The sequence below is a fragment of the Petaurus breviceps genome, unplaced genomic scaffold, assembly GCF_028583685.1.
Source record: "Petaurus breviceps papuanus isolate PSGF00001 unplaced genomic scaffold, PetGlider_PUasm1.0 90750, whole genome shotgun sequence".
Classification (NCBI taxonomy): Eukaryota; Metazoa; Chordata; class Mammalia; order Diprotodontia; family Petauridae; genus Petaurus; species Petaurus breviceps.
The window spans coordinates 10,534,387-10,557,993 of record NW_027187335.1 but is presented as its reverse complement, the minus strand read 5'-3'; the positions used below and the strand labels follow the sequence as shown (position 1 = coordinate 10,557,993).

At 42.0% G+C, this 23,607-nt stretch overlaps 2 protein-coding genes across 5 annotated transcripts in view; one reads left to right on the top strand and one right to left on the bottom strand.

The window, feature by feature from the left end:
* MRPL27 (mitochondrial ribosomal protein L27) overlaps positions 1 to 23,607 on the bottom strand; it is a 477,291-nt gene that overhangs the window by 120,040 nt on the left and 333,644 nt on the right. The window contains exon 1 of one of the 2 annotated variants that reach the window (XM_069067548.1): positions 417 to 420. The exons of the other annotated variant lie outside the window; for it this stretch is intronic. The gene's annotated coding sequence lies outside the window, so the exon portion shown is untranslated. Of the gene's footprint in view, positions 1 to 416; positions 421 to 23,607 lie in introns of those variants that run through there. 2 annotated transcript variants of the gene reach the window in all.
* RSAD1 (radical S-adenosyl methionine domain containing 1) lies at positions 2,411 to 18,885 on the top strand. Of its 3 annotated transcripts, none has more exons than XM_069067530.1 (10): positions 2,413 to 3,632; positions 4,285 to 4,418; positions 4,637 to 4,841; positions 5,449 to 5,814; positions 6,178 to 6,241; positions 6,320 to 6,467; positions 6,713 to 6,767; positions 11,050 to 11,153; positions 11,290 to 11,473; positions 18,227 to 18,375. In XM_069067530.1, the coding sequence occupies exons 1-9, from the start codon at positions 3,309 to 3,311 to the stop codon at positions 11,447 to 11,449; spliced, it is 1,560 nt and encodes a 519-aa protein (XP_068923631.1). In that variant the 5' UTR covers positions 2,413 to 3,308; the 3' UTR covers positions 11,450 to 11,473; positions 18,227 to 18,375. The 3 variants fall into 3 exon arrangements, with proteins under 3 accessions (XP_068923632.1, XP_068923631.1, XP_068923630.1); XM_069067529.1 differs by lacking the exon at positions 18,227 to 18,375 and adding an exon at positions 18,604 to 18,885 and having other exon boundaries at positions 2,415 to 3,632; XM_069067531.1 differs by lacking the exons at positions 11,050 to 11,153; positions 11,290 to 11,473; positions 18,227 to 18,375 and adding an exon at positions 18,604 to 18,885 and having other exon boundaries at positions 2,411 to 3,632.

The window sequence follows — 23,607 nt, the reverse complement described above, 5'->3', positions numbered from 1 at the left end:
TAAAGGGCAGCTAAGTGGCACAGTGCATAGAACACTGGTCTTGAAATCAGGAATCAGGAAGACTCATCTTTCTGAGTTAAAATGTGGCCTCAGAAACATGCTAGCTGTACGACCCTGGACAAGTCATATAACCTGGTTTGCCTCAGTTTCCTCATCTGTCAAATAAGCTGGAGAAGGAAATGACCAAACCACTCCAGTATCTTTGCCAAGAAAACCCCCAGTGGAGTCACAAAGAGTCAGCATGATGGAAACTGAATAACAACAAACACTGATCTCTCAGAAGCCTGGGGATAGGTGGAGGGGACAGAATTGGTTCGGATGAATAAGGGTTAGCAGCACCTTCCATCCAATACTGGCCAAAGGTTGTAAATTTAAACCTCTTCAGTCCAGAGACTTCCTTAATATGTTTTATACTCCCCCATGTACTTGGTGATCTAATGACCATGACCTCCTTCCTGCTCTTCTGAGCAAGACGCGCCTCCCAACTCCAGGCATTCTCAGGGGCAGTTCTTCACGCCCAGAGTGCTCTCCCTCCTGGCTTTCCTGGTACCTCCTTCTATCCTTGTCTCCCCGTCAGACCGTGAATTCCCTGTGACCACGGTCTGTCTTTTGCTTTTCTTTCCGTCCCTCGCTGCTTATCATGTGACTGGAACAAGGTAGTTACTTAATAAATACGAGCTGACTGACTGACACAGAGATTTGAAGCAAAGATGCCCCCATTTCACAATAGGGGAAACTAAGACTCGGAAGGAGCTTTCTTTTTCCATTCTTCCCTCTCCTCTCAAATATTCCCCTTTTCACAGGGCTTACATTCCTATATTTCAAATAAAAATGCCTGGTACTAGAGACAAAATAGCTAGATCAATAGGACATGTGAGATAATGATAAGCTAGAATCAAGTTCATAAACCTAGGGTCACAAAACACAGGAAAGAGTCATTCAACAAAAAATGGACGGTTGGGAAAACTGAAAGCAGTTTGGTGAAAAATAGTAATAAACCAAAAATTCACACCATATGGCACAAAGAAGGAAGAAGGAAAGAAGAAAGGAAGGAAGGAAGGGAAGAAGGGAGGAAAGAAGAATTTATTAAGTGTTTACTGCATGCTAGGTACTGAGTTAAACTCTGGTATACAAATGCAAGCAAAAGAAAGACTATTCCTAACCTCTGGGAACTTACATTCTAATGGGGGAAGTGACAATACACAAAAGGAAGCTGAAAAGTGGAGGAGGAGTATATAAAGGTATCTGGAAAGGGGCCCACAGTTTTTAAGTTCAGAAAGTCAAAAACAGTGTCTGGCTGAGTAATGGAGAAGACTGGCCTGGGTCCTTCCATAAAATTAAACTTCAGAGAAGAACTCACCAAAGGGGTTAGAAGAAGGCGAGAAGTATGGTGAAATGTTTGGATGGCTATTCCAGAAGAGCAGACAATGAGAATAGTAGGCTGCTGTTGGAGAAGCACTAGTGTTGAGAGAAGTTCCTGGATGAGACAGCAATGGATGAGGCATGGCTTTGAAGTTCAGAGTCATGAAAGAGAAATGAAGGTAGACAAATGTAAAAAAGTAAGAGATCATTATTTTTTTTCACAACTATGAAGGAGAAAATAATTGTGAGAATTTTGGGGGGGAGAGGGGAAGGCAAGACAATCAGGGTTAAGTGACTTGTCCAAGGTCACACAGTAAGTGTGTCAAGTGTCTGAGGTCAAATTTGAACTCAGGACTTTTGGACTTCAGGGCCGGTGCTCTATTTACTGTGCCACCTAGCTCCCCAGGGAGTAATTTCTTAATAAGCTGTGACCTAGAGGAAATTATAATAAGTAAAAAAAAAAAGATGAAAATAAAAAGCTTTTGCACAACAAACACAATGCATCTAGAATAAGAAAAGAAATAGAAAATGTTTACATCAAATGCTTCTGATAAGATTTTATCACTCAAATTCACTAGACTAAGGCCATTTTCCAATTGATAAGTTGGCAAAGGATGTGAATAAGTAGTTCTCAGAAGAAGAAACAGCAACAATCACATGGAAATGTTCAAAATCTGTAGAGATCAGAGAAATATACATTTTTAAAATTATGAGAATCCTCCAAATGTCTATCAAATTAGTTAAGAAAAAAATGACCCTGGGGGCTCGCAGGTTTACTAGCTGTGTGACTGAGCAAGTAATTTAATTTCTCTGAACCTGTTTTCTCATCTGTAAAAAGAGTGGGTTGGACTCAATGCCCCTCTAAATCTCCCAGTTGTACATGTGGTCCTTTGACCTGGGTTTGAATCTTGGTTCCCTCCCTTACTGTCTTTTATGACCTTGGTCAAATCATTTAATCTCTATGATAACAAGAGGCATTTATTAAACAATGTCAGGCACATTGTAAGTGCTGGGAAGAGACCAAAAAATTCTGCCCTTAAGGAATTTACATTTTACAGGGAGATGTGTACATATACATATAAGTATGCATAAAATAAATACATGGTTGGGGAGTAGCAGGGTCAGTTACTTGCAGCAGTAAATGTATTCCAGGCGTGAATGGATTTCAAAGCACCAAGATCAGGAATGGAGTATTGTATATGGGGGAATGTTAAATAGGACAGTTCAGCTAGAGCCTAGACTTGCTGGAGAGAAGCAGTTATTTAAAAAACAACAACAACAACAACAACTGGAAAAGTGGTTTGCAAAGAGGTTGGAAAGGGGTTCAAGTTCCAAAAACATTTGTTTGTAGGGGTAAGAGGGAGTGCTTTTGATTAATGTGGAGTGGCATGATCAAACGCTGATGCTTTACCAATACCACTTTGGCAACTGTGCACAAAGTGGATTAGAAAGGAGCAACGTAGGGGCAGCCAGATGGCGCAGTGAGTAAGAGTGCCGGCCCCAATCCTCCGCACCCACACAAAAATAACTGGTTGTGTAACCTTGAGCAAGTTACTTAACCCCGATTGCTTAAAAAAAAAAAAAAGGAGCAATACAGGGAGTCCAGTTAGGAGGTGACTGCATAGTCCAGGTGAGAGGGGGTCTTCAGTTTCCTTATTTGTAAAATCTGGTGGTTGGACTGGAGAAAATCTAAAGTCTCTTCCTGCTCTAGACCCAGGGTCCTAAATAGGTCCAGATGTCCGGTAGGTGGCGCCCGCAGACCGGACGTCTCCAGTCAGTCCAGGGCAGGCCTTTCAAGGTCTGGTTTGTGACCCCAGGATCCGCGGAACTCTTCCAGATTCCACAAGCAGCTGTACTCGGCCTTCTGCCGCCCCTCGTAGAGCCCGTCTGCTTTACAGGGGTGCGTGTGCAAGGGAGGAAGGCGCAGCCAGGAGCCCTGGCCTCCTATGCACCTAAACAAGCCGGAAGGGACCCTTAGCCGTCTGCACCCAACTTTTGCGCGGAGGGGCGGGGCGCACTGGGGAAGCCAGCCGCCGGAAAGCTTTGGAAGAAGGGCAGAAGGCCGTGGCCAAGATCTGGGGCTCGCTGCAAACCTGGCGCTTTCTGGGATCCGGGCTCGCTGCAGGGCCGGAGCCACTCTAGGAACCCAATGTGCGAGCAGACGGAGCTGCGTCGGAGGAGCCGACCAAGGTCCAGAGCAGGACCAGGTGCGCCTGCGAGCCTCGGAGCATCCGCCGCGAGGGAGCCGTAGCGCCGCGCTCTACGTGCACGTGAGTAGAGGAGGGCCAGCCCTAGCTCCAGCCCCAGCCACGGTCTCAGATTTGGACAGTGCTGTTTGCTCAGAGCTTCCGGCAATCTGGAAATTGGGAGCCCTTTCCCTTTGCCCCTGGGAGGGAGTCTGGCAACTTATTTGTAAAAATATTTTAATAACTTTTTTCAGTAGCATTGTTTTCCTTTATGATCCTATGCATTTTATGATTTAAAAAATATTGCTCTCCCCACTTTCCAGTTCTAGAACCGTCATCAAATCACCTATCATTGTTCCTTAAAAGGGTTTTTATCTATTCCTCTATGACTCTGCTTACCATCTCTGTAACTTACCAAACCAAAATGAAGGGTTCCAGGATGGAGAAGGCTTCTAGACTCTGGGGAATCCTGGGTTGAAAGAAGAGAAGGATTGAGTTTGGGGGATGCTCCGATGTGGGGTGAGGGGCAGCTCTCTCACCTTTCACTCTCTTGGGGAACTAGAATCGAGAGTATTCATGAGCCTTGAAAGATCGGGACAGGGAAGTAGTGTTAGCAACTAGCTGAGCCCTGGAAGAGGCTGGGTATCCTAAAGTCACCTGCTTCACCCAACCTCCCTTCTGTCTTCTCTCCTGTCACTCTGTCTTTCTCTCTCTGTCTCTTGTCTGTCTGTCTCAGTGGCCATACTGTGAAAAGCGCTGCAGTTATTGTAACTTCAACAAGTATATCCCCCGAGGGCTAGATGAGAATGCCATGCAGAGATGCCTTGTGAAAGAGACAGTCACACTGTTGAAACTCAGTGGGGTACAACGGTGAGTTCCTTGGAGGGGGCCTCCTTCTGGAGGTGGAGAGGTGGGAGGTGAAGGGGATCAACCCATCAGTTCACTGACATTTATTAAGAACCCCGGGGGGTGGGGGGTGGGTAGGCATGTGCCAAGTACAAGGGATACAAAGACAGGGGACCTCCAGGGCACCTGCTTAGGCCTTATCTCATCCCTCTCCCCTTCCTCTGCTGCTTCTTCCTTTCTAGGATCAACTCTGTGTTTTTTGGTGGGGGCACTCCGAGCCTGGCCAGCCCTCACACAGTGGCTTCAGTCCTGGAAGCTGTCGCCCAGACCACCCACTTGCCTGCTAAAGCTGAAATTACTCTAGAAGCCAACCCTACCTCCTCAAAGGCATCAAGGCTGGCTGCCTTCCGAGGGGCAGGTATCAACAGACTATCCATTGGTATCCAGGTGACCAGCCACTCCCTTCTCCTTGTACTCCAGTGTTCCCAAACCCCTCTGCTGTGTCTCTCTCCCTTCCCTCACCCCCATCCTTCTCTAGGTCTTACTCTAAAGTTAATTGGCTGATTGAATCAACTTCCTCCCCTTCTTTATCTTTTTGGCATCATGGACCCCTTGAGCAGCCTTTGAATGCCTTCACAAAATAACATTGTTAAATGCACAAAATAAGATACATAGGATTATAAAAGAAAACAATTATATTAGAATGTGGTTATCAAAATTTTTTTTAAGAAAATCAGTTCACAGACCTCAGATTAAGAATTAGTCTTAGGATCTCATTTTCTTCCTTCTTGAACACACACACATTCACATTCACAGGTACACACACACTCACACATACACACTTATACACACTACCCTTGTCATGCTTGTTGCCAACCTTTCTTTTTTTCCGTAAGTCCTCTGCCTCTCCTCTAACTCTCTCCCCACTTCATATATACTCACATCCATACCTTCTCAAGGCCAAATTTTGTCCTCCTCCCCCTTGCCAAACCAGGCTACCCTGTCTCCCTTTTCTCACAGTTCCTCCCTTTCCTTTCTCCTTTCCCTCTTTCAGTCCTTAGATAATACAGAACTTCAGCTTCTAGGCAGGACACACTCAGTGTCGGAAGCCTTGGGGACCTTGGAAGAGGCAAAGCGCCTGTATCCAGGGCGCACATCTGTGGATCTCATGTTTGGCCTCCCAGCGCAGCAGGTGGAACCATGGCTTAGGCAGCTGCAGGAACTACTTTCCCTCTGTGATGACCACATCTCTCTCTATCAGCTGACCTTGGAGAGGGGCACTCTGCTCTTTGCCCAGGTCCAGCAAGGAACCCTGCCCTCCCCAGACCCAGAAGCTGCAGCTGAGATGTACCAGAATGGGCGGAAGGTCCTGAGGGAGGCTGGGTTCTGCCAGTATGAAGTTTCCAACTTTGCCAGAAATGTGAGCCCTTACTTTGAAGTATGATGTTGGATGGGGGGCTGGTGGTTGTTTTAAGGGCAATAAGGAGGTCCTGGTCATTGAGAGAGAAGGGTGGGGCATATAAGTAAAAAGGCATCAGAACTGGGGAAAGGGCAAATATTGGGAAGGCTCCAGGGAGCCTGAGAAGGCTCTGTGCCATCTGACTGGGGGTTCCTCAGATTCATATACTCCTCTTTCCTTGACTAATTTAAGGATACTTATGTGAGGCATTTATATGTCCTAACTTGGGTGGGGAACTTCCCAGCCTGGGCATTCATATCACCCCAATGGGAATGGGCCCTAGGGCTCCTTCCCTTCTGTATTAAATGTCTCCTTCCTTTGCAGGATGCTCTCAGTACCCATAACTGGACCTATTGGCAAGGTGGTCAGTACATAGGTGTTGGGCCCGGTGAGTCCCAAGACAAATGGGAAGGCCAAGGTGAAAGAGCTAACAGTGAGCTATACTATTAGGATTTCTCTGTCATAGGGGCCCATGGGCGATTTGTGCCCCAGGGGGATGGAGGGAACCTCCGGGAAGCTCGAATCCAGACCTTGGAACCTGATAATTGGATGAGGGAAGTTTCAATGTTTGGACATGGCACCCGTAAGCGAGTCTCCCTGAGTGAGCTGGAGCTGTGAGTATATCTGGGTGAAGCTTTTCTTTTCACTGTTTGCCACCTCCCCCCCGCCATAGACTATTCCTAGCATTATTACTGACTGCCCTCCTCTCCATGTATTTCCTTGGGCTTCACCTACCATATATACATACAAACACACTTAACATCGTGTTTGTGTGTGTGTGATGATGATGATGATAATGATGGCTCTTTCCCCCAGAATCCCTTGAGCACTGGTATAGCTGTTTGCATCTCTGTTTCAGATTGGAGGAGGTTTTGGCTCTGGGGTTACGTACAGACATAGGAATCACTCACCAGGTAAAGTGACTGATGAGAACTGCCTCCTAGAATTTGCTCTGTACCTCTCTCACCTCTAGGGCCTTTTCTTCCAGTCTGGAGATCACATACTACCTACCATTCAGTCATACCTGCACGCACGCACACGTGCACAAACACACACACACACACCCTCCCTCACATACACACACCACACACACCCCATCACACAATGAACACCCTTCCACACTGGGCCAAGGCTAGAGGCCTGTCCCAGGGGCAAGCTTCTCTCTTTCTAGAAATGATGGGTCAGTATCTAAAGCTGTGAATAGGGATTTCACTGGTGGAGGGAAGAAACTCCTTACAGGGCTAGTGTTTAGGCACAAGGACTGAGTTAGGCCACATTTGGTGGGGAAGCTACAAGGATGTCAGCTTACCTCTGACTTAACAGCAAGCTGGTCTATGAAATGGGAGTGACATTTGCAATTAATTCCTTTATTCACTGGACAGATATGTGTTAAGTTCCTGTTTTGTGTCTGGCATGCAAGCAGGCCCAGTGACAACTAAGACTTGGTTCCTGCCCTTGAGAAACTAGCAATTTAATAGAAGAGATTAAAAGCAAGCACACAAATAGGTAATGCAAAAGTGAGTAGATGGAATGGCTACAAACCATTATTATAGGATTTTATAAGAGATCACTTCCTGCTGGAGTGTACAGAGGCAAATTCAAGGGAGACATGACTTTTGAACTAGGCCTTGAAGGATACGTAGGATTTCAGTAGGTGAAAATGGGGAGAGGGAGGGAAGGAGGGACACACAATAGAGAAGGCATGTGGGGAATGGGGAATAATATGAGCAAAGGTCAGAAAATAAGGTGAGTTCAGGGAATGAAGAATAGTTTAGCTGGAGTATAGACATCATGAGATACAGCAAGAAAGAAGAGATTTTGGAGTCAGGTTATGGAAGGCCTTGAATGCCAGAATCAATAGTTCTGACTTTTTTTTAGGGGACAGTGAGGAGCCATTGAAAGTTGTTTTTTTGTTTTTTGTTAGCAGTAGACTATATCAGGACCAGTGCATCTGAAAGATTAATTTTCTGTGGGGTGTTGGATATGACAAAGACCTAAATGAAGGTGTGGTAGTAGAGGGAATGATAATTCCAGGCATATTGTGGGGATCCATTTTTCAGGGCAGGGAGGAGATAGAAGAAGGAAGAAAACAAGCATTATTAAACACATGCTGTGCTAAGTGCTTTACATGTATTATATCATTTGATCTCAAAACAACCCTGAAAGGAAGGTGCTGCTATTATCCCCATTTTACAGTTGAGGAAACTGAGGCAGAAAGAGGTTAAGTTACTTGCCCAGGGTCACACAGCTCCCCATTGTCTGAGGCTGGGCTCAAAATCAGGTCTTTCTGACTCTGGGCCCAGCACTCTATCCACTACGCCACCTAGTGGCCTTTAGGAGTTGAAGACGATCCTGAAGTTAGGAGCCTGGGTGATTTGGACATTTGTAATGATTGTTGTTCTTCCTTTGCTCTGGAAGAGGACCAGTGAAATCATGAGGGTGATGTCTTGACTTGTGAGAGAATTAGGTTTAAGAGAGGTAGAGTTGCCCAAAGTAGTCAGCCTCACTGTCTCCTCCAGAGTCATCCAAGTTCAGGGGCCAGACAAAAGTCCAGACAACTGGTGATGGTCCGGGATGCAGTGGACGACCTTGGCTTTTCTAAATACCATTAGCAGAAACAGGAAGTCCAGGAAAAGGAGTGGATTTTAAGGGAAATATTAATGAGTTTAGATGTGAGGTCATTTGCTGGATTCTGTTTGAACAGCCGGCAGTGAATTTATCATGAATTTATAATGTATAGTATGTATTTATAATTTATGTAATGTATTTATGTAATATACTTATGTAATGTATTTATAATTTATAATGAGCACATTCTCATGACTACCTTTAGCAGTATGGGCGAGAGAATACCTACTGTGGGTTACCTAGGCTTGGAGAGTAATGGTAGAAGGTCAAGGGTCCAAGGAAGTTTAAGAAGGTGGAATTCCTGGCTCTGGGATCCAGAAGGAAGAGAAGCCAGAACAAAGATGAAAGACTGAAGGGATAGGAAAACCAAGAACCTGGGTGATTTGAACCTTTGTGATGTCGAGGAACTGGAGGTCATACCAGGAAGCTCAGTATAAAAGGGTGGGGAAGAAATAGAGAGGGAGATTATGATCAGGGCAGGGAATTTCCAGTTTCTAGATATGGGGAGTGGATAAGTATCATGTGAATATGGGATCTCAGATGTGGCTGTCGTGGTAGATGGATGGGTTGACTTTTTCCCTTCCCTCACTCTCTATAGTTACTCAGTTGTCAAGTCTTGTGAGTTCTTCTCCTCCATCTGTTCCCTTCTCTCCAGTAACACAGCCACTACCCTAGTCTGGGTCCTCATCACCTTCCACCAGGACTATGTAACAGCGTCCAATCGGTTTCCGAGATTCCAATACCTCCCTTCTCTAATGTGTCCTCTGCACAGCTGCCAAAATAATCTTTCTAAAGCATGCCTCACTGTTACTCTCCTGCTCAAGGACTTTTCAGGGGTAACCTGTTACCTCTAGGATAAAATAAAAACTCCTCCCTTGGCATTGAAAGCCCTTCACAGTCTGTCCCCAGCTTATCTGCCTTAGCTTATGGTACATTATGCCTCTTCTTGGACATTGTATTCTATTCAAACTAGCCTCTTTGCTATTCCCCAAACTTGGTGCTTTACATTCTACCTCCCTACCTTTATATAGACTGTATTGTGTTGTGTTGTGTTGAATTGTTTTGTATTGTATTTGTATTTGAACAGGCCTGAATTGCACTCTCTCCTCCCCTCCTCTTAGAATCCCTGACTGCCTTTGGAGTTCAACTCATATGCTGTCTCCTCTGGAGATCTCCATAGTAGCTGGTGCTTCTTCCTTCCTCCCTACATTATCATGTTTACATGTTACATCTTCCCCTGGCACCACCCCTCCTAAGGCAGTGTGGCATGGTGGTTAGAAAGCCAGCCTTGGAGACCGGAAGATAAGAGCTCAAGTCATCTCAGTTACATTCTGGCTGAGTGATGGGCAAGTCACCTTACCTCTCTGTGCTCTAAGGGAATTCTCTAAGACCATAACTTATAGAGGGTGCCTACCTGCATCAGTAGAGGGACTTTCCTCACCCAGGAACTCCTATACCAGTGAAATCACGGATCTGGTCCCTGTCTGTTGTTGTTCAGTCATTTTTCAGTCGTGACCCCATTTAAGGTCTTCTTGACAAAGATAGTGGAGTGGTTTGCCATTTCCTTCTCCATCTCATTTGACAGATAAGGAAACTGAGGCAAACAGGGTGAAGTGACTTGCCCAGGGTCACACAGCTAGTAAGTATTTGATGCCGGATTTGAACTCAGGAAGATGAGTCTTCCTGACCCTAGGTCTGGCACTCTATTCACTTTGCCCCCTAGCTCCCCTGTCCCTGTCTGTCTCTCTATCCCACCCAGCACCAGATCCTAGTAGAGTGTCAGCATTCCAAATACAAGGATTCTATTTTATTTTGTCTTGGTATTCCCAGTTTTATAATTTTGCATCATTAAATTATTAATAGTTATTAAATACAGTATTAAGTGGTTGCTTAATAAATGGCTGGCAGATTAGATTAGATAGAAGAGGTTGGCTGTCTGTCCAGGTTTTTAGAAGGGTCATGTGTATGGCTCTTAATGTTGGCTGTGAACAGAGCTGGAATTGAAAGGGAAACAGAGATTAAGAGAGTAAGCCTCATGGGCAATGTGTGATACCCTCCCCCAATCCCTAGAATCCACAGCCAGCACTGTCACCACTGTACCCAGAAATTTATTGAGTTTCTACTATGTGCTGGGTCATAGGTTAGGTATTAAGGGAGATACAGATCCAAAGAAGAAAATAAAGCAGAATAACACTGGGATATGGGTGGAGAGGGAGACTAGATCAGATTTGGAAAGCTTGGGGGAAGGAGGAAGTGTGGCCTGGAGTTTACTCCCTCATCATTTGCAAATTCTTGGTTGATGAGTAGTTGAAAGCAAGGGTGATGTTTGCTCATCCCCAGTCTGTGCTCTGAATTGCCCCATGCTCTAGTGAGACATCACCATGTAGCATGCACACACAGGGTGAGACATAGTATAGCTATTCCCAGAGGGTCTATCCAGGCCCACTCCCTTATGCACCCTAACATAATGCTCACACTCCAGCCTTTGGAAACTGGGGGCTACAAAGTCCCCCTGGGTAAGAGGTTGAGGGGTGAGGTAGGATATAACCCTGACTCTGTCCTCTCCAGCACTGGCTGTCCTTTGAGCCCCACTTGTCTCTGTGGGACGTATTTGGGGAATCTGAGGAGGTGAGGCAGCTTCAGTCACAGGGCCTGATGCTGCTGGACCACAGGTGAGTTGGTGGGAGAGGAGAGTGGAGATGAGGAGGGGGAACCAGAGTGGCAGCACCACTGAGTTGGGGAAACTGTTGGCTAAGGGGTAAGGAATGGGGGAGAGAGGATTGTTATCTCATCTCTTCTTTGTTCCAGTGGACTTCGGTGCTCCTGGGAAGGGCTGGCTGTGCTGGATACTATACTGCTGAGACTCCTCCTCCAGCTCCAGAATGCCTGGAAAAACAGACCTCCTCCCACCCTCAAGGTCACTGAGTCAAGAGCTACCTCCCAAAGAGGGGATTCATATTTCAAGTAGAGCTTGGGCTAGGTGACCTCTGAGGTACATACCTTTAAAACTCTATGGTTCTATTATCATAGAGGATGGGATGAGCCAATTTTAGGGAGTCAGAGATCAGAACTAAGGATAGCCTTTGATGGGGGGATGGAAGGCTGAAAGCCATGAGTATTCCTTTGTTCTTCTCCAGGGATAGCTGAGTGGTACAATAGATAGAGGGCTAGACCCAGAGTCTGGAAAACGAGTTCAAATTTAGCCTCAGGCACTTCCTAGCTGTGTGACTCTGGGCAAGTCACATAACTCTTTGCCTCAGGTTTTTCAAATGTAAAATAGGGATAACAATAGCTCCTTCCTACGGGGTTGTTGTGAGGATCAAATGAGATATTTTTAAAGCCTTAGTATAGTGCCTGGCACATAGTAGGCACTTAATAAATGCTTATTCTCTTCCCTTCCTCCCCTTTGTTTCTGTAATAAACATTCCATCTACTGATGGGCAGAGATTTGTGGAGCTATAGCCAGCCCATGGAAACATGAGAGCTGTCTGATCACTATGCCAACAGAGGGTCTTTTCTCCAGCCTTCCTTTCCTTCCTACTTCTCTGTCTCAGTTCTATATAACTTTCTTCACACTGAATCTTAAGTACTGAAATGGTCAGTTAAAAAAAGAATGACCCCAAGCCCAATCAGTTATTCTGAGCATCAGTTTATTGAGCTGGCCAGTGACAGTCTCCCAAGGAAACCTTAGAAGAGCTGCCTCGACCATCAGGAAAGGGGGAATATTTAAAGTCAAAAACCGCAAAATGAGTGTGGGGAGTAAAGTTAGTATGACAATGGTATATAAACAGGTCCGTTATAGCCAGGCCTTGATCTGGACAGTTGTATAGCCCTATCCTGACTTATCGGGGGTCCCAGACGTCCGTGTCCTGCCCTAGGTCATTCTGACATCTTATCAGGAAGTACAGCAAGGTCCGTCTTTCTATTGTATCACAACAGAGGGGCCCCTGGCTAGGCACCTATGAGTTCAGTAATTTTCCAAACTTGTTACATATAGGGGCTTAGTATATAAGGCCATGGGCATTTCAGTACAATGTTCCAGTGTGTTGGATACCTGGGGATTTTCCTTAGAAGGTGCTGGAGAATATCTCTGGCTCCAAGAATATCAGCAATTCAAGATGGTATGAAATAGGGCTCTGGATTAGAGGTTGGAGGAGAGTCAGAAAGGAGAGTGAATATAGCTTACATTTATGCCAACCTAAAGCTCAGCAAAGATTTTCACATACAGTTACTTTATCTTGGTTTCTGTTTTTGCTTACTCTCTATTTTTTTTTATTCTTAACTTACCCACACCAAATAAAATGAACATTTCCATATACATTGTAGCACAGAGAGGATTATACATAAAACAGAATATGTATTATGTACAAATTGCCTTTCTTTTTTTCCCCACTTAAGAGTATTTTATATTTTCTAATTGCATATAGTTTTCAACATTCATTTTATAAGATTTTGAGTTCCAAAATTTTCTCCCTCCCTCTTTTCCTCCCCCTCCCCAAGACAGCAAGTAATCTGATGTAGGTTATACATGTACAATCATTTTAAACTTATTTCCACATGAGTCATGTGAAAGAAGAATCCGAACTAACAGGAAAAACTATGAGAAAGAAAAAACAAAAAAGTGAAAATAATATGCTTCTATCTGCATTCAGACTCCAATTCGTTCTCTAGATGTGGATAGCATTTTCTATTATCAGTCTTAGAATTGTCTTGGATCCTTGTATTGCTGGGAAGAGCTAGGTCATCTGTGTACAATGTTCTCTTGGTTCTGCTCACTTCCCTCAGCATCAGTTCATGTAAGGTTTTCTAGGTTTTTCTGAAATCTGCCTACTCATCATTCCTTTACATTCATATACCACAACTTGTTTGGCTATTCCCCAGTTGATGAGCATCCCTTCAATCTCCAGTTCTTGGCCAGCACAAAAAGAGCTGCTGTAAATATTTTTGTACACATAGGTCCTTTTCCCTTTTTTATGATCTCTTTGGGCTATAGACCTAGTATTGGTGGATCAAAGAGTATGCATAGTTTGATAGCCCTTTGAGCATAGTTCCAAATTGCTCTCCAGAGGGGTTGGATCTATTCACAACTTCACCCACAATGCATTAGTGTTCCAGCTTTCCTGCATCTTCTCCAACATTTATCATTTTTATCTTCTGTCATATTAGCCAATCTGGTAGGGTGAGGTAATACCTCAGAGTTGTTTTAAATTGCATTTCTTTAATCTATAGTGATTTAGAGCATTTTTATATGACTATAGATAGCTTTAATTTCTTCATCTGAAAACTGCCTGTTCATATCCTTTGACCATTTATCAATTGGGAAATGACTTGTATTCTTATAAATTTGACTCCGTTCTCTGTATATTTGAGAAATGAGGCTTATATCAGAAAAACTGGTTGTTTCCCAGCTTCCTGTTTTCCTTCTAATCTTGGTTGCATTGGTTTTGTTTGTGCAAACCCTTTTTAATTTAGTATAATCAAAATTACCCATTTTGCATTTCATAATGTTCTCTATCTCTTGTTCAGTCGTAAATTCTTCCCTTTTCCAGAGGTCTAACAGGTAAACCATTCCTTATTCTCATAATTTTCATATGGTATCATCCTTTTTGTTTAAATCATGTGCCCACTTTGACCTTATCTTGGTATATGGTAGGAGACGTTGGTCTATGCCTCGTTTCTGCCATACTGTTTTCCGCTTTCCCAGCAGTTTTTGTCAAATAGTGAGTTTTATCCCAGAAGCTGGAGTCTTTGGATTTAGTAGATTACTATAGTCATTTATTACTGTGTCTTATGTACCTAACCTATTCCATTTACCCACCACCCTATTTCTTATCCAGTACCAAATAGTTTTTATGATTGCTGCTTTATAATATAGTTTTAGATCTGGAATGGCTAGAACACCTTCCTTTGCATTTTTTCATCAATTCCCTTAATATTTTTGACCTTTTGTTCTTCCAAATGAATTTTGTTATTATTTTCTCTAGCTATATAAATAATTTTTTTGGTAGTTTGATTGGTATGGCACTGAATAAGTAAATTAATTTAGGTAGAATTATAATTTTCAGTATATTAATTCAGTCTACCCATGAGCAATCAATATTTTTCCAATTGCATGGATAGTGATTTGTAATTGTGTTCATAGAGTTCCTGGGTTGTCTTGGCAGGTAGACTCCTAAATATTTTATATTGTCTACAGTGATTTCAGATGGTATCTCTCTTTCTATCTCTTGCTGCTGGGCTTTGTTGTTAATATATAAAAATGATGATTTATGTGGATTTATTTTATATCCTGCCACTTTGCTAAAGTTGTTAATTGCTTCAAGTAGTTTTTTTAGTTGATTTTCTAGGATTCTCTAAGTATACTATCATATCATCTGCAAAGAATGATAGTTTTATTTCTTTATTGCATATTCTAATTCTTTCAATTTCTTTTTCTTCTCTTATTGCTAAAGCTAACATTTCCAGTACAATACTGAATAATAGTGGTGATAATGGGCTTCCTTGCTTCACCCCTGATCTTATTGAGAAATCTTCTAATTTATCCCCATTACATATAATGTTTGCTGATGGTTTTAGATAGATACTACTTATTATTTTAAGGACAACTCCATTTATTCCTCTGCTCTCTAGAGTTTTTAACGGGAATGGGTGCTGTATTTTGTCAAAAACTTTTTCTGCATCTATTGAGATGATCATATGATTTGTTAGTTTTGTTATTGATATAGTCAGTTATGCTGATAGTTTTCCTAATATTGAACTAGCCGTGCATTACTGGTATAAATCCCACCTGGTCATAGTGTAGTATCCTTGTGGTAAATTGCTGCAATTTCTTTGCTAATATTTTGTTTAAATTTTTTGCATCAATATTCATTAGAGAAAGTGGTCTATAATTTTCTTTTTCTGTTTTGGCTCTCCCTGGTTTAGGTATTAGCACCATATTTGTGTCATGAAATAAATTTGGTAGAATTTCTTCTTCGCCTATTCCAAATAGTTTATATAGTTTTGGAATTGATTGTTCTACTCCAGCCTTTTACTTTTACTCTGTATGTCTCTTTCTGCTTAAAATGTGTTCTTGTAAACAACATATTACAGGATTCTGGTTTTTTAATTCACTCTCCTATCCATTTCCATTTTATGGGAGAGTTCATTCCATTCACATGCACAATTATGATTACTGTGTATTTCCCTCCATTCTATTCCTTTCCCCCTGCCCCCATTTATTTGTTTCTCTTTCCTTTCACCCTGTCTCTCCCCATCAGTGTTTTGCTCCTGATCACCACCTCCCTCAGCCAGCTCTTCCTTCTGTAAGCCCCCCTCCCTTTTCTTTCCCGTTTCCCCATACTTCTGCCCTCTCTTCTATTTGCTTTCTCCCCTTTCTTTTCTTTCCGCTTTCCCCTACCACTTCCCTATAGGGTAAGATAAATTTCTATACCCTGTTGAGTGTGTGTTATTCCCTCTTTGAGCCAAATACAATGAGAGTAAGGTTCAAACACTGTAGGTCTTTTGTGCCTCTTCATGTCATGAGATTTACACTATTTTGCCTCCCCCTTTCCTCTTCTACCAGTACAATCCTTTTTTCACCCCTTAATTTTTTAATATCATGTCAAAGTCAACTTATACCCACACCCTCTGTCTATGTATACTCCTTCTAACTGCCCTAATAGAGATATAGTGCTTAAGGAGTTACAAGTATCATTTTCCCATGTAGTAACGTAAACAATTTAACCTTACTGAATAACATGGTGTTTTTTTTTTCTTTCCTGTTCACCTTTTAATGCTTCTCTTCAGTCTGTATTTGAAGACTGAATTTTTGTATTCAGCTCTGATCTTCTCATCAGGAAAGTTTGAAAGTCCCCTATTTCATTGAATATTTATCTATTATCCTAGAAGATTATGCTGATTTTTGCTGGGTAGTTGATTCTTGGTTGTAATCCAAGCTCCTTTGCCTTCAGGAATATCATATTCCAAGCCCTCTGATCCTTTAATGTAGAAGCCACTAAGTCCTGTGTAATCTGGACTGTGACCCCTTGGTATTTGAATATGGTTTTTTCTGGCTGCTTGCAGCATTTTCTCCTTGACCAGATAATTCTGGAATTCAGCAACAATATTTCTTGGAGTTTTCATTTTGAGATCCTTTTCAGGTGGTGATTGTTGGATTCTTTCAATCACTATTTTACCCTCTGGTTCTAGGATATCAGGGAAGTTTTCCTTTATAATTTCTTGAAAGATACTGTCCAGGACCTTTTTTTGATCATGTCTTTCAGGTTGTCCAATAATTCTTAAATTATCTCTCCCGGATCTTTTTTTCCAGGTCAGTTGTTTTTCCGTGAGGTATTTTACATTTTCTTCTATTTTTTCATTTTTTTAATTTTGTTTGACTGATTCTTGGTGTCTTATGGAGTCATTAGCTTCCACTTGTCCAATTCTGATTTTTGAGAAATTGTTTTCTTCAGTTAGCTTTTGCATCTCCTTTTCCTTTGGCCAATTCTACCTTTCAAAGAGTTGTTTTCCTTAGTAAATTTGCCCCCACATTTGGTCAATTGTATTTTTTAAGGAATTGTTTTCTTCAATCAATTTTAGTCCTTCTTTTTCCAAGCTGTTGATTCTCTCCTGCATAACGCTCATTTCTTTTCCCAGTTTTTCTTCTACCTCTCTTGTCTGATTTTTAAAATCCTTTTTGAGCTTTTCCAAGAAAACTTTTTGAGCTTAAGACCAATTTATATTCTTCTTTGAGGCTTTGTGTGTAGACATTTTGACATTGTTGTCCTCTTTGGAATTTTTGTTTTGATCTTTCCTGTTGTTATTGTGACTTTCTATGGTCAGGGTTCTTTTCTGGTTTTTGCTCATTTTTAGCCTATTTTGTGGCATTTAAAGCTAGATTCTGCTCATGAGGCACAGGGGGCACTGCCCCAAGCTTGTGCTAGGGGCTAGGGCCCAGCTTTCTGTGCCAGTGCCTCTGGGGCTCACAGCTTGCTCATTGTGCTGGAATGGCCTGATCTAGTTGTACCTATTGTGCTGGGGTTCTGGGGCTGGCACTTTGCCTTCTGTGCTGGGGTTGGAGGCCTCACACTAGCCTGTTGTGCCACTGGCCTGCTGATCCAGGACCAAGGGCCCTCCACTGTTGATCTATGCTGTGGCTGAGAGCCTCCCACTGGCTTGCCCAGACACCCATTCTCCCATAGCAAAAAAAAAGGGGTTTAGTTCAAATGCTACCATCTGTATGGTCTTCCCTGATCCACACAGTTGCTGTACTTTCCTGCCAAATAATTTTGTATTTATTTTGATAAATGATAGATTTTAGAAACAATAACCAACCCTCTTCCCCACATATATTGCCTGTATGAAGTCTTACTGGGGCTACATGTGTAACTACTTGAAAATCACACCAACCCTCAGCCCTTTCTAACTGTTAGTAGCTCATTTCCTTTTTTATTTCTCTGTCTGTGTTCTAAGATGATTAAGGGGTAGGTTTTGCCATTTCCTCAGAAATGACCAGAAATGCATATTTTCTCTCAATTAACTCAGACTTCCAGTTTATAAATAAACCAAAGAAACCTTTCCCCCCTTCAGCTTCTCCTCTTCTCTTTCAGTCTCAAACCCCTTAGCTTCATGGGCTTAAACATCAATATTCTTGCTCATATAACTTATTAACTGTGTAAGAAATAATAAAACAAAGACAAATAATTATTCACAATGTGTCACAGTAAGAAAAGTTCACAGTCACCTTTATATTCTCCAAAAACAGGGGAAAGAGATGTATACCAAAATCTTTTCACCAATGGGACCCCAACTCTAGAAACACAATTCTCTCAGGATGGAGATCCAAGTCTCCCAGGAATTCTCCACCTAATGTCTCTTCACAAGTTAAGAATTAAACAAAGTTCTCTAAAAATATCTGTGTCTTGGGAAAGAAGTTCTGTGAGTTCTTTGTCTTTTTCACACACATAGAATCTCTTGCCATGCCAGTTAATTCATTCTTCCCCCAAGATTCTGTTCCCTTTCTCTTAAAAATACAGTCACTTTAAGGTTATGCCTGGATTTAGACATGTCTCTTCCCAATAAAATGTAAGCTCTGGGAGGGCAGGGACTGTTTCACTCTTGTCTTTGTATTCCCATTACCAGGCACAGGGCCTAGCACAAGAAGTTGCCTGAACTACATCTGCTACCTGATGGAAGTTGCATCCCAGCCCTGGTCTTTCTGACTCCAAGTCCAGCACACCTTCCACTAAGCCATGCTGCCTTTCATAAAGGCTTTTTGCCAATAGGGTGGCAGAGTGAGTGCTTTGTGCAGTTATAAACCTTATCTTTATCATCTAATTTTTCTGCAGTGGACAGGAAAAAGTAGTAAACTTACTATTCCGTTGTATTGTCACCAAGAAAACAAAGTAAAAAAAATTGAAACAATGTGTTAGACTTTGATGGACTTAAATTTAGAAGGAAAAAATAGGTGGATAAAATGTTTTCCATGAAAAACCAAGAAACTTACACTGGTTTGACCGTGGTCAGTTTACACGTCCCCACAGTTCCAATGTGCCTGTTCACCAGTCCTGCTACCTTTCACTTCCCTTCTTTACTGGCTGCTATTGTAAAGTTCACCCTATCACAAACTGGAATTTTTATTACAGAGCTAATGCTCTTTCAATTTTATTCTGACTAAATCAGTATTGTAGTATGGGATTAACCAAGCTCCTATAGATTTTGTGATTCTTGGACTTTTTTTGATGTAAGAAATACTTCTTTTTTTATGCATTTTCTTTCCTTGATAATTTTCCAGCATTCTGCTTTGTACCCATAAGGAAATTTTTTAAAATAGAAAATTAGTTAATATGATATTTCAGTATTTGCTTTGTATGAAACATTGATGTGAAGCACAGCTGGGTGCCTTTTATTGCTTGTGCAGTCCATGGAAGTCAACGTAAACTGTAAAGGGAATGGACATTGGCCATCATAAAAACCAACAATAACCTTATTTTTTCCGTTTATGCATAGAATATGTGACTGGCAGTAGAGTGCTAACATTTCTTTTTTTTCTCCCCCCCCCAACTTAGCAGTATTTTATTTTTTCCAATTCCATGTAAAGATAGTTTTCAACTTTCACTTTTATAAGATTTTGAGTTCCACATTTTTTTCTTCCTCCCCTCTCCCCAAGACAGCATGCAATCTGCTACAGACTATACATGTACAATTATACTAAAAAATATTTCCACATTAGTCATGTTGTGAAAGAAGAATCAGAATAAAAGGGAAAAACCATGAGGAAAGAAAAAAAAAGAGAAAATGGTATGCTTTGATCTGTATTCAGACTCCATAGTTCTTTTTCTGTATATGGATGAGTGCTAGCATTTATAAGTTTACAAGGCGTTTTATTCACATTTATCTTATTTGATCCTCACAGCTGCACTGTGAAATAGGTATAACTGTTATCCCTGGTTTTTTTTTTTAATAAGAAATTTTATGTATTTATTTTTCCACTTAATAGTATCCCTGTTTTCCAGATGAGGAAACTGAGGCTGTAAAAGGTTAAATTATTTGCACAGGATGTCACAGCTAGTAAGCGTGGGAAGTAGAATTTGACCTCAGTTCTTCCTGACTCCAAAACCAAAATTCCATCCACTCTACCATCCTGCCTTTCATAATGGCTTTTTAAAGCCAACAGTGAGGCATAAACAGAATGGTAATTCACAATACTTATCTTTCCTTTTCCATTTATCTACAGAACATGTGACTTGGCAATTTTTGTTTTAATTGTGTGCTTGCTACCTTGGCCCTGGTAATTTGCCTTGGAGGTTCTTTCTAGATTACAAATTTCCCAGCTGAGGGGGAAATAGGTTGGAGTATCAAAGCCAGGTGTGTTAAAGGCAGCCTCAGGGGTGGGTACATCTCCCTTTGTTTCTACATACATGCTCACCTCAGAGTCCTGAGTCCCATGGATAGAATGTGGACCCAAGGCCTGTGTCACCATTGTGTCTCCCCTCTCACCAGCCATCTTTGGATCTTGATAAATAAATGAAGGTCAGGCAGTGAGCAAATGCTGCCATTAGATACATTAGATACACTCTGGGACTATTCTTGCCATCCCTACTCGGGTTCCTCCCAGCTACCAAGACTCATGCCACCTGAGACATGCTGCTGGCTAGCCTTCCTCTTTGGCCTCAGGGATGGCAGCTTCCTTCTTTCAAAGGGCCAGAGTGAAGGCCAGAGCTAGTGCTCAGTGGGTCTGGCTCCTAGTGATTCAGGAGACAATCATCCCATACTCTGTGTCATATCTGGGCCCTGCCTCTTCCCCTCCTGCCGTCATTTCTGCAATACCCCGCACTTCTACTAGAAGGAGTAGAAGGTCAAACTTGGAAAGAGGAGAGTTAAATTTGTTTCAGGGTCACCAGTTTTTGCTTCTCAGGTTTCCCTGATCCTCTGGTCCCAGGGGTTCTCAGTGCCATACACTCAATGTACATAAGAAGATGCTTACCTCACACTTGTTGGTAAATCATTTTTAAAAATAGATTTTTATTGATCTGTTTTGTTTTTACATCATCTAGATTTCTCCCTGTATCCCCCCTCCTTCCAGAGAGCCATGCCCAGTAACAAAGAACTTTTAAAATTACATTTTTTAATGAATAATAATCTGTTTTCTCTCCCTCTGTGTCTCATTCCATCCTACTAATTTAAAAGAAAAACAGACCTGTATAACAAGCACATGTAGTCAAACAAAACCAATCCTTTACATTGACCAGATCCAGAAAAGGCCATGTCCGGTAAAGTACGTCTCATTCTGCATCTGAGTCAATTACCTCTCTTTCAGGAGATGGGCAGCATTATCTATCCTCCGGAATCGTGGTTGGTGATTGCAGTGATCAGAATTCCTAAGTCTTTCAAAGTTGTTTGTTGTTGTTATTGTGTTATTTGCTTGTGTGGTTCTGTTTACTTCTCTCTGCACTTAGTTCATACAAGTCTTCCTAGGTTTGTCTGAAACTGTTCCTTCCCTTGTTTTTCACAGTACACTAGTGTTACTTTGCGTTCATATACCATAATCTGTTCAGCCATTCCCCAGCTGATGAACATCCCTTTAGTTTCCAGTTCTTTGCCACCCCAAAAAGAGATTCCTTTTGTACATATGGGTCCTTTCCCTCTTTCCTTAATCTTTTGGGTGCTTAGGCCTAGTAGTGGTATCATGAAGTATGCACAGCTTAGTAAAAAAAATTTTTTTAAAGAAAAAAGAGGGAGACAAGTCAGTAAGTCAATAGGCATTTATTGTGCCATTCCATGGGATATGTTCCAGAGGATACATAGCTCTAGGGATAGAAAGAAAGGCGAACCATCCCTACCTCCAAGGAGCCACAGGGGGAGACAACATGCAAATAACTACAGATACTAAATGTACGCAATGCAATTGGAATGTAATCTCAGAAGAACAGCACTAGCTGGGAGGACGTTGAAGGGTGCGAGTGGGGAGGCACCAGGAAAGGCTTCATGCAGAAAGTGGAATTGAGTGGAGAAAAAAGAAGTCATACATGAAGTTCCTCACTCAAAGCACCCCTGACCCTTACCTAGGGGTGTGTGTGTGTGTGTGTGTGTGTGTGTGTGTGTGTGTGTGTGTGTGTGTGTGTGTGTGTGTGTGTGTGTCTTCTTTGGGACCAATGTTGCTGCTCAATCGTTTTACAGTTAGCCAAGCTTTACCACAAGACCCCTATGATGCAGGTAGAGCCAATAGCATTAATTCCATTTTGCAAATGAGAAAATTAAGATTATCTGACTTGGTGATGGTCTTCTAACTCCCAAGTACAATGTTCTTTTCACTATACTAGTAGTATAGTGGATGAAGAGCAGGGCCCCTACATGATACTATTAATATGTGCGAATTCAGAAAATACATGACAGAAAATAGGTTCCGTGTAATAACTCTAATTCTAATTTTTTTTTAAAGCAATCGGGGTTAAGTAACTTGCTCAAGGTTACACGGCCAGTTATTTCTGGGTGTGGTGCTAAGTATCTGAGCCCAGATTTGATCCCCAGGTCATCCCAACACTGGAGCTGATGCTTTTACTCACTGAGCCACCTGGCCACTCCTAAGCAATTGGGGTTAAGTAACTTGCTCAAGGTTACATGGCCAGGTGTTTCTGGGTGGGTGCTAAGTGTCTGAGCCCAGGTTCGATCCCCAGGTCATCCCAACACTGGAGCCATTGCTCTTACTCACTGTCCTACCTGGCTGCCCCTCTAATTCTAATTTCTTTCAGGGCCCTTGCATTTTATTGCAGACAACAAGGAAAGCTGGAAATATGACATGTATTTGTAGATGGAGGAGAGGGGAGGGGGAAGAAGGGGAGAAGGGAAAGAGAGAGAAGGGAAGAAAGGGAGGAGAGAGAGAAAGAAAAGAAAGGTGAGAAAAGGGAAGAGGAGAGGGGTAGAGAAAAGGAGAAACAGAAAAAAGACACAAGAAGGAGAAAGACATAGATAATATATTGTATATATGTATATGAATATATGTAGATATATGTGTATATATATACATATGTAGTTACAGAATTACAGTTTAAAACTGCTTACATTGGTAAGATTTTTGCAAATTTCAAAGTGCTTTCATGTACTAATCTCATTTGATTGCCCTTAAACTAGAAGGTAGGCAGGGCAACAATTATTATCCCCATTTTATAGATGAGGAAACTAAAGCCCAGAGACTTGACCTGCCCTTGATCACACATAGCTTAATAAGTGTCAAAAAGTCCTGTCTTCTGACAGCAGTTCCAGTGATTTTTTTCATTACATCACATGATTCATTGTCTAACTGGGATGATTCAGGTCTGAAGCTGCCAACATGTGTTTGATGTGTCTAGTCCCTGTTTCCTCTTTTTAGGAGCATAGGTTTAGAAATATGGGAACTTTAGAGGTCTAGTCCTATAATACTTTCAAAACTTTTAGACCAGAGGCTACAGAAGCATTGTACACTGAGAGCTGGTATTTGTGGGAAATTGTATTTGAGGTACCCACAGAAGGTCAGTCGCATCCACTACTGCTTTCATTAGGAGGGGAAAGAGAACAGAGCTAGAATTCCTGGTGGATGAGACTAGATAGGTAGGTAGATATCTAGATAGATAGATAGATAGATAGATAGATAGATAGATAGATAGATAG